At 37.9% G+C, this 13,956-nt stretch overlaps 2 protein-coding genes across 2 annotated transcripts in view; one reads left to right on the top strand and one right to left on the bottom strand.

Annotated features, from left to right (window-relative positions):
• The window catches only part of megf10 (multiple EGF-like-domains 10), a 65,331-nt gene extending 56,971 nt beyond the window's left edge, over nucleotides 1-8,360 (top strand). Inside the window, exons 21-25 of the mRNA XM_063477887.1 lie at nucleotides 350-456; nucleotides 566-689; nucleotides 1,913-1,957; nucleotides 2,040-2,249; nucleotides 3,589-8,360. Coding sequence (XP_063333957.1) covers nucleotides 350-456; nucleotides 566-689; nucleotides 1,913-1,957; nucleotides 2,040-2,249; nucleotides 3,589-3,755 — 653 coding nt within the window. The 3' untranslated portion in view covers nucleotides 3,756-8,360. The remainder of the gene's footprint in view (nucleotides 1-349; nucleotides 457-565; nucleotides 690-1,912; nucleotides 1,958-2,039; nucleotides 2,250-3,588) is intronic.
• A 3,795-nt stretch (nucleotides 8,361-12,155) lies between these two features.
• On the bottom strand, nucleotides 12,156-13,741 carry LOC134631677 (lamin-B1-like). The gene is made up of 3 exons (XM_063480236.1): nucleotides 13,570-13,741; nucleotides 12,489-12,709; nucleotides 12,156-12,399 (listed from the first exon to the last, which is right to left on the bottom strand). The coding sequence occupies exons 1-3, from the start codon at nucleotides 13,666-13,668 to the stop codon at nucleotides 12,156-12,158; spliced, it is 564 nt and encodes a 187-aa protein (XP_063336306.1). The 5' UTR covers nucleotides 13,669-13,741.
• Between the last annotated feature and the right edge of the window lie 215 nt (nucleotides 13,742-13,956).

Genomic DNA, 13,956 nt, shown 5'->3' with positions numbered 1-13,956 from the left:
AGGTCCCAATCAGCGCAAATAGCAAAGACAAATTAAAAATGCATGCCATGAAAGAGTTCGGGTCTTAGGAGGTTAAATTTACTGCGATTATGAAAAAAATACATTTGTCTTCGTGATTCTTGAGGAAATTAAGCTTTCACATTTTGTAATGTGAGATGTATTCTATGAATAAGTGTGAATGCATGGTAAATGCAAATAAACAACAGACGATGGGACAGATGTCTCCTACATTTGTGAAGCTTAACCAAAGACATGACTGTTTTATAGACTGCCCCAGACAGCAATGACATGAAGAAATTATATATATACATGACATACTTTGTATCTAACAGTTCCTGTAACTTTTCAGGTGGTTATCCAGCAACATGTGAGCCCCATCTAAGCAATTATTTCTCCAACCCTAGTTACCATACTCTGACCCAGTGCATCAGCCCCCAGTGTGGTCCAAATGGAAAGGTAGAGATTTAAATCCTCTAAGACAGAGGGACAAAGAGATTGCAGAGTACAATTTCTGTTGACTGTCTGTAAAACAACATACTAACAACTATTTTTGTGCCATTTTTAGGCGAAGAACAACCAGGTTATTGTAAACGTTAAAAATATGGATCAGAGAAAATGTGCTCTTCTTGTTGATCATACTGGCACACTACATGCAGAGTGGAAACATGGGGACTGCTTAAATCAACTGGGTGAGTTGTGGACTGCAAATATTATAATCAGCTGTCGTGTGTGTGTGTGTGTGTGTGTGTGTGTGTGTGTGTGTGTGTGTGTGTGTGTGTGTGTGTGTGTGTGTGTGTGCTCATTATCAAAAAAACCAAAAAAATTAACATTGTATGATTTCCTACTCCACATTACTATATAGTGACAGACATGAACAACCTAGGAAAGGCTAAATTATTACATTCACTTTGAATGAGGCTGCTGTACATAGAGGATCCAGGTTGTGTGATGTGTATTTTTTGACCTACAGTGAGTAGATTCTTGCTTGTATAGTTCTGAGTGAACACTTACATATTATGTGTGTACTAAGCAGGTATAAGGTAAGAAAACATGTTAATTTCGTTCAGTCTTGTCTATGAATTCAGTTTTATGTTGCTCGCTTTAGACATAAGATGATAGAATTATATTATAATTTGTAATAAATTTTACCAGTTTAGGATGACTGTGGAAAAATATTGTGGTCTACCACATGTGTAATATGATGTTTCTGTAAGTTAAGGTGTTAATTGGTGCACCATCAGTGACTAACATACAATATCTGGTTAATGCCACCGGGTGGGGCTATATTAACAGAGAAGTCTGAGCTAATATGTCAATTTTATGAGTTTGTTTTGTGTAAATGCTTATTTGAGCTGGACAGTTGGTCAGTATTATGTGATCAATATTTTTCTTGATCTAATATTCAACATTTGTGAAAATAATTTAGATCTTGCTAGGTACTTTTACTCATTGTCTTTCTAAAGTCCAAAGACACACCTACTGTGAGAATTCTAAGTTAACAGCAGGTGTGAATGTGAGTAGCAATGGTTGTCTCTCTTATATGTGTCATACGTCTCTCTCAGGAAAGCTGAGATAAGCCCCAGCTGCTCTGTAACCATGAATAAGATATCCAGTCATAGGAACTGAATCGATGTAACACAAACACTGTCACCTTACAGTCACCAGTCCACATACCTAGTGCTTGTGGGTGGAGTTATGTAATAAGACTTTATTGGCATAGTGTTTGTATTGACATTAAAACTGGTAAAAAAAAAAAAAAAGAAGAAAGAAATAGAATACTTTTGCTCTACTTCATCCCCAGTTCTTAATATTATAAAAGATTTTTGCCTAATCTATTTAATAAAATCTCTCACATTATTTTTACTTTTACTGTTCAGTTATTGACCTACTGATTTAGATTTTTTGGTTTCAGGAGCCTATGGAGGTGATAGAAGTTACATGGAGAAATCTTTAAGAGGCAAGTCCTATACATAACTATGAACTGTCATTTTTAATGTTGATATTCAGTTCTCACTGGATCCTTTGTCTGTGCTGTGCAGATCTGATGAAGGGCACACCCTATCATGCCAGCTCCTGTTCGCTCAGCAGCTCTGAAAACCCATATGCCACAATAAAGGATCCTCCCATGCTGATAACCAAAAACACAGAATGTGGCTATGTGGAAATGAAATCACCAGCTAGGCGGGATTCACCATATGCTGAGATTAGCAACAGAAGCCCAACCAATAACCAGAATGTCTATGAAATTGGTGAGGACTGTACTCTGTTTGTTATCGCCGTCTACTTTCTTTCTGCGACATTAACACTATGTTAACATTTTAACACTTGAAGTGAATTGTAGATGTAGATTGCAGATTCATCAGTTATTTGTCTTCATACAATGTGCAATAATAAAACATGGTCAATTGATTTATATCATGCTAATGAACATTTTAAAAACCCATTAAGAGTGAAAATAGCGGAACTATGCCCTTGCAGGTAGAACAAAATTGCTGGTTGTACAGTAATTGCACTGGATTGTTTCACATTTGGTGACTGACTGCAGCCAACTGGTCACCTGTAGTTTGAAAACACAATACCCTCAACCCTCCACTCCACAGTATTGACATTACATTTTTCAGCAATGCAGTAATATAATGCATTGCTATACTTAATTCAGTAATCACTTTACAGCATAATTGGAACTGTAAATTTTTTCAGTTATCTGTGCACCAGGCAGGTAAAATAAATAAATAAATAAGTAAAAAATTTGTTTGTTGCTGATAACAAAAAAGTGATTGCTAATACAAAGCTAGCCAAGAACCCAGAGTGATGATAAAGCCGAGGGAACCCAGCCCAGTTGCCAGGCAGTGATGAGCAGTCAGATTTGTAGCCTCCATTTCTACCTGTTCATGTTTCTACAGTAGAATAAGCATAGCAAACCTGGCACATGGCAAACATGGCAAACAGCAAAGTCACTTATATGATGGCAACCAGCTGTGAGTGGCCACAAACCTGGTCACACTCTTTGAAGCAACAATTTGAAAGATTGCAAGTTGGTCACAGTACTTTTTTGTCCCAGTTTCCAACCACTATTTTACTTAGTGTGGCTGTACCATTAAGCACATTCTAACTATCATGTATAAACTTCATGTGCTGTGAGTGTCTCGTGTGGATTTTGACGTCACATCATGTGTCACATGGGCCGGTCATGAACCTCTTGATTTTTGTAACATGGCGCTAGTCTCACCATACTACGCATACATACACTGTAAAAACCACTGCTTTGATTTGTATTAAGTTTTTCACAATACTTTCATGGTTGACATGTTCATTTACACTGTGTCAAGAGCCCGTGGAGGTAAGAAATACATTAATATTGTCCCAAAAAATAGAAGAACTGAATAGACAAATTGCCACAGTTCCTATCTGGTTTAGACACTGTTTCTGCATATTTATCAGAAGTTTTATTTCTATTTGTATAAATGTTCAATCAAATAAAAATAGAGGTACATAATTAAAAGTAAGCATCTTAAAATAGTGTTCTGGTTCTTTATATTAACAGTTTTGTACCTTATACTATGCCAACTGATATCTCTTTGATTTCAGATTCAACGGTAAGCACCATCCAGTCCACAAGAGATGGCAGTGGCCATGTGAAGTTCGGGCAGGATCCATATGATTTACCAAGAAACAGCCACATCCCCTGCCACTACGATATCCTGCCATCCAGAGAGAGTCCTTCCTCAGAGCTCAAGAAGCTGGACAGTGAATAATCCCACAGAAACTCTGAACCAAGATTAGGCCTTACCACAAGGCTGTAGCTTCAGCACTGTGTCTTCTACAAACTGGCACACTTTGTACTCATAAAATGCTAGTCCTTATGTGTTATTTTACAATATTATTATAACTATGGATTATGACTACAAGTTGGATATATACAATTGTGGTCAAAAGTTTCACTCGTCATTGTAATTATAGTCTTTTTATTATTTCTTTGAGCTGTCCTTTTTCAAGGGTAAAATTATCATACAGCATAAATCTTTAATGACTTTAAAAACAAGATGTTGGTGCACAAGTTTGTATTTATTTGGATTTTTCTCAGATTCACACAAGGTCAAAATTATACATACAGGATCAAATATATAAACCTCCTTACCAAGTAACACCTTGACCATTTAAATTGGTTGGTTTACTGGTACAGAACTGGCCTTTATGTGTAGTCCACTGTTTTCAATAGGGTTGAGTTTGAGGCTTTGAAAAGATCATTCCAGAAGCTTTGATGGAGTTTTGAAGAGATTTTCTTTGGAATCATTGTCTTGCTGACATACCCAGTGGAATGTGGTGAGGGCGATAGCTGAAGCAAAAACTCACGAGTGGGAGCAGTTTGGTGAGGGCACAGAAACAGACTTTCCGTCTGCATTTTTGGGAAACCACCAGTTGGAGAAAGAGGTACTTTACTCATATGAGTATAGTGTGGGTGGGTTGTTGTTGACTTCAACAGGTTACGTGACATAGTTGGGTGGTAAGATACCTTCCTTAGTGGCCAAACTGCCAGGAATCGATGAGGTTTGCAGTGAGTTCCTAAAGGCCCTGGGTATCGTAGGGTTGTCCTGGTTGACTTGCCTCTGCAATGTTGCATCGAGATCTGGGGTGGACTGACAGACCCTGGTGGTGGCCCCCATGTTTAAGAAGGGAGACCGGAGAGTGTGCTCCAACTACAGGGGTTCAGGCCCACTAGGAAGATCTATGCCAGGGTACTGGAGAGGAGTGTCTATTAACTAAATCTTGGATGCAGGAGGAAAAGTGAGATTTTTGTCCTGGTCATGGAATGCTGAACCAGGAGTTTGCCTAACCAGTTTAAATGTGTTTTGGACTTTGAGAAAGCATTTCACAGTATCCCTCAGAATGTTCTGTGGCGGGTGCTTTGGGAGTATGGGGTATACAAGGGAAGGGGAGAAGCTGGTCTGGGAACGCCTCAGTGTTCCCCTGGATAAGCTGAAGGAGTTGGCTGAGAAGATGAGGGCATCCTTGCTTGGGCTGCTACCTCCACAACCCTAGATAGCACTAGATAAGCGGTGATGAAAATACACTTCACTGTGGATAATGACACTAATATTCCAGCTGTTTCCAGTTCATGGCAGGTTGGTGTTTGGTGGCTCCTGAGTTGTTCATGAACATTCTAACCAATTTCATTTCCTCTGAGGGTGACAACTTGGGTCTTTGGTGGTTACACATCAAAATGATTTGAATTTACCTATTGTTGTTTGAAGCAATAATCTTGAAACCTGCAGTTATTTAGAAATGACTCCAAAGATCTTTCCAACTTGTGTAAATCTACATTTCTCCTCCTTAGATATTCACTACGTTTATTGGTTTTCCATTTGTCTCAGTATTTTGTAGCGCAATGAGTACAAATCCTTTTTGTGCTATCAAAGAGAAACTACCTGTTATAGTCAATTATGATGACCAACAAGAATTTAATTGGCCTTTGACTTGCCAATTAAAAAAAGCATAGTAGAACCTTCAGCACCACTTTTGTAGTTTGTATGGTACCTGCATGCATGTATGCATGCCAGACAATGTGGAGGCATGCTCCTAATGAGACAGCAGATGGTGTCCTGAGGAACCTCCTCCTGCAACTTGGTAGCAACAGTGCAGGGTTGGACAATGGATCCCATGATTTCACCTTAATACCCAATGGCAGTCATGGTACTGTTGCCTAGCCTGCAGAGGTCTGCGCATCCCTCCACGGAAATGACTCCTTAAGACAGTCACTGACACACCCCCAAATTGGTGATGTTAAACAGTGTTACAAGTAGCAGCATAATGTTCACATCTACTCGGGGTGAACCTGCTCTCATCTGTTGGAGTTGGTCTACCTGTACAAACTCTGTAGGGTTCAAATATCACCTCATGCAATCAGTAATGACACTAACCCCAGCCAAATGCAAAACTAGTGAAAAAACAGTCAAAAGTTGAAAAGGGGAAAAAAGATCTGACCTCCACCTGTAAAACCATTCCTGTTTTGAGGTTTCAATGTTGTCTTTCTAGTGCACCTGAAACTGATTAACAACTCCCTCTGCTACTTGAGTAACTGGATCAATATGCCATAAGTGTAAATGATATGATGCTATATTCTCAAGTGTTCCTTTATTTTTTTAGCATTGCATTTCAGCCTATATTGGAGGTTGGTTTTCAGGCTTTTTTGCAGCTGTCGCTGTAACAACCAGTGACCTGCCATCATTTTAATTAACATAGGCCTTCCCATAACTTTCAAAATCTGATGTTCACAATCCCAAACAATTCCAGGGTATGCTGCTAAAAAAATGTGAGCACTTTGTTTCAAGCTTACTGAAGTAGCTGAGCTGTAGCTCAGGAGGTAGAGCAGATCACCTGCTGATCGGACGGTTAGTGGTTCGATCCTGGCTCCTCCAGTCCGTTGGAATATGAATGTGTCTGAATGTAGTTAGGAAGCAGTATAAGTATAGAAGAAGGTAATTGTAGCATGTTGTATAGAGTGCTTTGAGTTCTCTGGGAGAGTAGAAAAGCACTCTATAAGAATCAGTCCATTTACCATTGCAAATGATATGGGATACCCATCAATTCTTTTTATTTTATTGCAACAGAACTGTATATGGGTTATTTGATTGAGTTTAAGCAAATTTCTGAAAGATTACATGATTGGTTTTAAGATGAAATGTTGAAGATTATAGCAGCTGAAAATGTATTTGATGTTTTTATATAGAAAACTGGTTCTTGTAGAGAACCTGCTCCAGTAGTCCAATTCGTTAGAATTGTTAGTCTGCCTGCCCATCGATCTCACTTACCGGTTCCAGTTGCTCTTGCACTACAATCAGCTGATTTCAGTTTGTGTGTCAGACAAGGAAAATAGCAGCACAATCTACAGCATGGATGTGGACATTTATTTTTATTGCGCAAAAGGACAAGAGTGTGATGGTAAACTTTAAACTATATCAAGACAAAAACAACCACAGTATGCTGCTAACACAACTTCGGCCTGCACAAAAAGACCTGCACGGACAGCATGCTAATGCTAAGCTAGCCAAGAACCAAGAGTGAAAACTAAGTGAATGCCGACCCCGGCCAAGCACCAAGACCCTTAACATCAACAGTAACATACAAATGAGCAGTCAGGTTGCAGTCTCTATTTCTACCTGTTCATGTTTGAATCACTGTGGTCATTACTTTAAAGTCTCTTCATGCCGGTTTTCATCTTTGCTTTGTATTCATACCTAAATACTAAGAGAAAGATCATATGTGTGTCCTCATTAGAACATGTATTTGTGTTGCTGTGTTGAGTTGTAGTATCAGGTTTATCTTGTTAAATGGTAATTATGAGAGAGTGTGTTTCAGCTATTTTACAGAGAAAGTAATGTAATGAGTGGTACAATGAATTACTCTCTCCTGGGAGTAATTAAGTAACGTACAGCATTTCTTTTAAAAGTGTGAAAAGTGTTCTGTGTAATATGTGTAATAATTACTTTTTCTGATACTGAGCTGGGAAAGGCTCCAGCGCCCCCCCGCGACCCTGACAAGAATAAGCAGAAGAGAATGGATGGATGGATCCCAATACTGATCACAAAAAAGAGCAGAAATATCTCCAACATGCACAAACATTTGCAACATGCGCACACTGTGTGATCAATAATGCACACATGAGATGTGATATATTTTTATATGCTAGCGATGGTGGTGACTCTCAAAGCAGAGCCAATGAAAACATATTGATAAGTTTTGAACTTATTGAACTGGTAAGGGATTGAATCGATAAGTGTTATCGATAATGAAACAGGGATCACTAAATTCTCAGCATTCCTATCCCTAGTAATCCTATCAAATGCAGTCAATGTTTTATCAGTACACAAGTAAACCAAAGTGCCATTTAAAAAACATTTTGTTTTTCTGTTTGCTTTTTTGTTTGTTATTTTTTGTACATAACACATGAAGTTTTGAGATTCTCATTCTAACAGTGTTTTGAATACTATGATTTTCAGTAATTTACCACTAATTATAAGATATTTTCTTTATGGTGATTAAATACAGCATATAGGAAAAGGTGATTGCATTGCATTTAATTTCAAATTGTAATGATTCATTTGTGATTATTCTACTTCATAAATACCATCAGTTATACATATTGCACAGCAGTCACTTTCATTACTCTGTGGCCCCTATTGTCATTTACAACTTTTCTGAGCTAGATACCTGGCTATTCTAGCTGTTATACACAGTTTTATTTTAAAAAGTAACTTGTTACCCACCCTGCTGCTTCAGGGTCCATGTTCAATGGAATGTTTTCACTTGCTTTTAGCATGTGATGTTTAGATATTTCACCAATAAAATAGGATTGATTTTGAATGTGTAACAACCTTCTTAAACCCGACACTTTTTTGCATCATTTTATTGCATTTGTACACATAACCATGATTCTCATTGCAAGAAAATGTAAATACAGGAAATTATTATTCCAACACTACAGGTTTGAGTGAAAACCCTGACTTTGATTTGAAAGTCTGGGTCAGCTCAGCTGGTTCCTCAATTACCTTGATGGAAAAAGGCTGTATATGCCAAAACAAATGTGATTTATTTCTTACTGGCCTCTCTGCTATTTCATGCTGTGGGGAAATAAATGGAACCCATTAAAGGGAGTCATACCATTGGCCCATCACATGACACGTGACCAAAATTATTATCCTGTAAAATAAACCCATTCTTCTCATATAAGTACACTATTCAATTCAATTCATTCCTATAAAAACAGGTGTAATTTCCTGGGTAGTAATCAACATTTGGAGAGGTTTGTGGTTTTACAGGTGGGTAAAGATAGTGCAGCAGTTTGCAGGTTCCATTCGGGGGCAGCGAACAACTTGAACAACTTCGGCATGCGTGCCAGGATGGCTGAACTATTTTCTGATGTGAGTTGAAATTGTGATGTGGCTAGGGTTAGTCTAACGGTTGTGCATGAGACATTTGCTTGGTAGGCGGTCCAAAATATCCAATCTAACCATTCATTTTTTTCAGTGTAGCCTGTTTCATTTCTAATACCTTTTCAGTATTTGTTATGTTTAGGGTTGTTACTCCTGTGGTGTATCTGTTAATTTTTTTCAGTCATCCAGGTCATCATAGTCTAAGGAGCTCAGAAAGAAAAGCATCTGGACTTCTTTAATTTTCTTGAAGATGTTTCACCTCTCATCTGAGAAGCTTTAGTTCTAAGAGCAATTGGTGGCGAGTCCCAGATTTTAAGCCCTATGGGAGTGTCCCCAAGAGGGTCGTGGACCCCCTATTGATCGTCTTCCTAATCACACGAGCTAAGGTGTGAAAACGGGTGTGGGTCACAATCAGCCAAGGTCTCAGATGATCCCATTGTGAGACCTAGCCCCACCCCTATCATGTGATTTACTGAGGTCAAATGGCCCAGGATGTGAGTGGGCGTTAAGGCGTTTGGGAAGGGATCTCAAAACTGGATAATAGATGGCAGACAGTTGGGGTCTTAGAGCTGAAGAAGCTTTTCCTGTTAGCTCATGGATTTGCTATCATATTAGCAAATATATTAGCTCTACAATCAACTATGGGATTACCTATAGAGTTAGCTAACAGATTAATTATCAGGTTAGCTATTCCATTTAACATTTCTGTACAGAAAAGGATTAGGTCCACTGGAAAAAGAAAAAAAGTAGGAATGTCCTTTTTTTCAGAATTCTGAAATTAAAGTCAGGATTTTGAGACAAAAGTCAGAATTCTGAAAAGGTGACTTTTTTCTCATGTCTCTGAAAAAAAAAAAAAAAAAGACCTCAAAGAAATCCTTGCAGCCAATCTGGATAAAGTGTGTAGAAAGAGACTAAACTAAGTTAAAAAAAAAAAAAAGAGAATTTTGTAAAAAGAAATTGTAAAATATAATCAATTATTTAAGGGAGAAGTCCTTCTAGAAGTGAGTTTCTCCTTCTGAAAGTCTCTTATGACTCATGTTAAGGCTTCTGGATGCATTATCATCTCTTCATAAAAACTGCGCATATAGAATCACCAGTCAAATCTGGTAAAAACAGGAAAAATGTGACTTTGCCCCAGTATTCTGTCCCTCTGGTTTTTTGTGAAATATATTTTGTTATAAGTTTGTTATTTGATTGTTTCACTGTCATTCGTACTGTAAGTAATTGAATCTATGTGTCAGTAAATATGTTTATTTTGCGGTTCGCTCATGTCGAAGTCTGCCATTTAGGGGCTGAATAGCGAAAGCACCAAGGGCTAGAGCAGGGCTTTGCTCCAAGCATTTGTGAGGGAAAGTCAGGTTTTCCATTTCTCTGATAATTCTTGCATCTGTTGGTCTTGAAGTGGCATAATTCGTAGGTTTGAAGAGATGAACCCTTCTCCTTTACAAAAAAGGATCACACATGGTACATCAGTAAAAGCTCTGAAGAATGCAACACAGTCTCCAGAGTACTTACTGAAGGCATTTATGTTAGCTCCCTGCAGAGGCTGAATAGTAGTGTAGAATAGTAGCTTTAGCTTCTGGAAGTTATTGTCCTGATTCCACAGTGTCCTCTCTTTCTCCCTTTCTCCTGCCTGAGTATGTCAAGTCACCTTCCTGGTGTATAGGCTGTGGGAGTTTCCCCTCACCTGTCCCTGTTTACTCGGGCTGGCAAACCAGCTTTCATCATCAGTTACCTGCAGGTAAAAGGGCCGGCTCTTCATTCAGTCATCTCGAGCTTCCTGCAACACTCCTTGCTGCAGCCACTGGATGAGACAAGGTAGAAAAAGATATTTTTTTTAAAAAAAAATGCATACTATCTGCCCCTCTGCCATTAGTACTTTATGAAATACATTACCAGTCAAAAGTAATGTATTTAATGTAATGTATTTACATTACATTAATGTATTTGAAAAACATTAAATGAGAAGATGTGTCCACCTTCTCATTTAATGTTTTTTATTTATTTTTGCTACTTTTTACATTGTAGCTACATACTGAAGACATCAAATATTGAATTGAATAAAAATAAAATTGAATTGAAATATATACAGACAAATGTAAGTTCGGGAATACATTTATTCAGATATATACCCATAGCGTGCAAAATATCACACAGAAAGTACTTTAAATATTTTTTTAAAAAACAGTTAAAGTGATGCTTGTTCATAGTCAGAAACTTACATACAATCACAATTAAGCCATCTGTGTATACAGTGGCATTTGTATACACAACACACTAATTCACAGAAATGAGTCATACTGTTTAAAAATGCAAGCTTTTGCTTTCAGTGAATGTTCATAGTGTCTTAGATCCAATCATTTACCACCCAGTACTAACACAGGAGTGACTAAAGTCAGTTTTCATCCTTACCAAAAAAAGTTGCAACAGTTGCAACACACTGTCCTTACTTCCTTATTAATAATCAATATACGTATATTCATCAACAATCATGTAATATTTTCAGTTGTTTGTAGTCTAGTAATTTGTTGCCAGCCAATGACAGTATTTTGTGTTATGTAATTGGAAATTTTGTCCACATAAGGTCCAGATTTCTGAGAGCAAGTATATCCTTGCAGTTCTGGGCAACTAAGATCCTTTGATTCCCTGTTTTAGTTTAACAGAATGATATAGAACTTTTACAGCTTACCAGACCAGAAAAAAATGAACCACTTGTGGCTTTTCTGTAACTGTAAAAAAAAATCAACAAAAATAAAATGACACAAAAAGAGAAACTTTTAAAATACAGTTCTGTTTGATTTTTGGTTGTTCACATGAATATCTACAAAAAAAAATAATGCAGTTTTAGCACACAGTTATGCATTTTTGCTGAAATTTACTACAAAAGATAGAAAAATAGTTATTGTGTTACAGTTGGCAGCAGAGTGGTTGGGCTCAGAGGTGATAGTAATGAGGAGTGGTTGGTGCAGCCAAGTCACATGATTAAGCAGGCTGTCTTGGCAGTGTGAGGCACTCTCTGCAAAATCAACCAAATCTATAATCAAACTGTTTTATAGCACACATTGGAAACATTCATGTTTTCAAAAAATTGTATTTTGTTAAACTGTACGAAATCCCAACAAGTGTGACCCAGAATACTAGCCTTGTCACATACATAGTTTTAGTTTGAAAGTCTGATACACAAAAATTATTCTAGAAATCCACATACATATGAAGTGACATGAATCATGTCAAACTTGCCTCAGTTCCACTGTTTTGAAGGCAGATGAATTTGCCACCTCTGTCAATCTCGTCAATATAGATGGGTCCTGTGGCTGAGGCAGTGTGCACTTTTGACATTGAGCTGCTGGCTTTTTGTTCCCCTATGTCAACACGCTTCCGCTTTCCCTGAGTGGTGCACACACTTCCACTGCTGGATGAGCCTCGAGACATGGTTTCATGAGATGAAGGACTTTGAGACAGCTTTAGCCTAAAGAAAAGCAAAGTTAAAGAGTTCTGCGTTATCAAAGCTTTTCAGAAGGGATGTCAAAAGATGAGCCAAAATTTTTGTTTCCTCACCTTTCTTCTTCTCCTTCCAGAAGCTTACGATAGATGTTTATCTCCATGTCCAGAGCAAGTTTAACATCAAACAACTCCTCATACTCATGAAGTTGCTGCTGCATCTTTGCTTGGATCTCAGCCACCTCACGTTCTTTGTCTGCTAGCATTTTGCGGCTCGTGTTTTTTTCCTTTACCAATGCTGCCTCCAGCTCTGCTATACGTTCACGCCAACCATGAGTCTCAATATTTGCAAAGAAGACAGAGGTGAACAAGCAAGTCCACAGTGTCATTCAGCAGTGCTTTCATTATCTTAGCTTTGTGATCTGCGTGACAGCATTGTTCAAATGTATTTGGTAAATTTTTCTTTAGGATTTACGTTAGGTCTCAATACTAATCAGTACTGAAATGTAAGTAAGTTAGGATGGGGTTTTTTTTACTTTTTAAACACAGGTAGTTTGTAGAGGCAGATTCTTTGGCATGTAAGTTATATTTTGGCATCATTTTTTTTTCATGACATCTTAAAAATGTCATAGGATTGGATGGGCTACAGTAAAAAATAGAATTCTGACATGATCAGTATTTATGTCTCTAAATTTCTGCAGCTATTATGGCAATGTATGGAAGACAGTTGTAAAAACTCATACTGAACTTTACTGATAGCTAACGAGACAGTCATTATATGACATCAATCTTCTAAATTAAGAAACATTGAGGCAAACACCTATTGCTTTACAAGTCTATACATGCTTGTGACATTGGAACATTTATTATTGTATTGAAATTCTAAATTAAGAGCATTAGAAAAATCTCTCTGAATATCATATCAAAGTTTCAACTATTGAAAGCTTCCTGAATTCTCTTTCCCTACTCATGCATGCACTTAACTCAGGGTGAACATATGTAGAACAAACTCTGATCAGCCCTTATGGAACTGCAAACTCATCATCAAAGTTAATCAGCTCAGTTTATTTCTAATCTCAGATTATTTAACATCCTTCCTGGAATGGAACCATGGTCAGTACTCACACTTAGCACTAAGAAACAAATGCATTTTGGCTGACAAAAATTAAAGCCTTCATACGTAAGATAAAAAGCCAACCTCCTTCTGCAGATCAACTAGCTGCGCAGTGAGGCTCTCGATTTTAAGGGCAGACTCTCTGAGCTCCCCCTGAGCCATGTTGGCTGATGCTTCTTTCATCTATGATAAGCGATGCAGATCTTCTGGCTGGAGACAAATATACAAATGTTTCCAGATTCAACAACAGCAACAGTTTCACACCCTGAAAGAGGAACTAAGTGCCGTCAGTGACTTCCTGACATACAGGAAGTTATGTTTACAGTTCTCGTTGCTTTCCTATGGGTGCTACTTTAACATGTTACTTTCTCTGCATGAGCAGACTTCAGCTGGTATCAACATACCGCATTCTGCAGTATATTGTCAATAACTGTTTAACGTTCTGGTGTCTACAGCAGATTGTATTCAGTT

The sequence above is a fragment of the Pelmatolapia mariae genome, linkage group LG7, assembly GCF_036321145.2.
Source record: "Pelmatolapia mariae isolate MD_Pm_ZW linkage group LG7, Pm_UMD_F_2, whole genome shotgun sequence".
NCBI lineage: Eukaryota > Metazoa > Chordata > Actinopteri > Cichliformes > Cichlidae > Pelmatolapia > Pelmatolapia mariae.
Note: the sequence above shows the minus strand (reverse complement) of the source record. Positions and strands in the feature narration are given on the sequence as shown.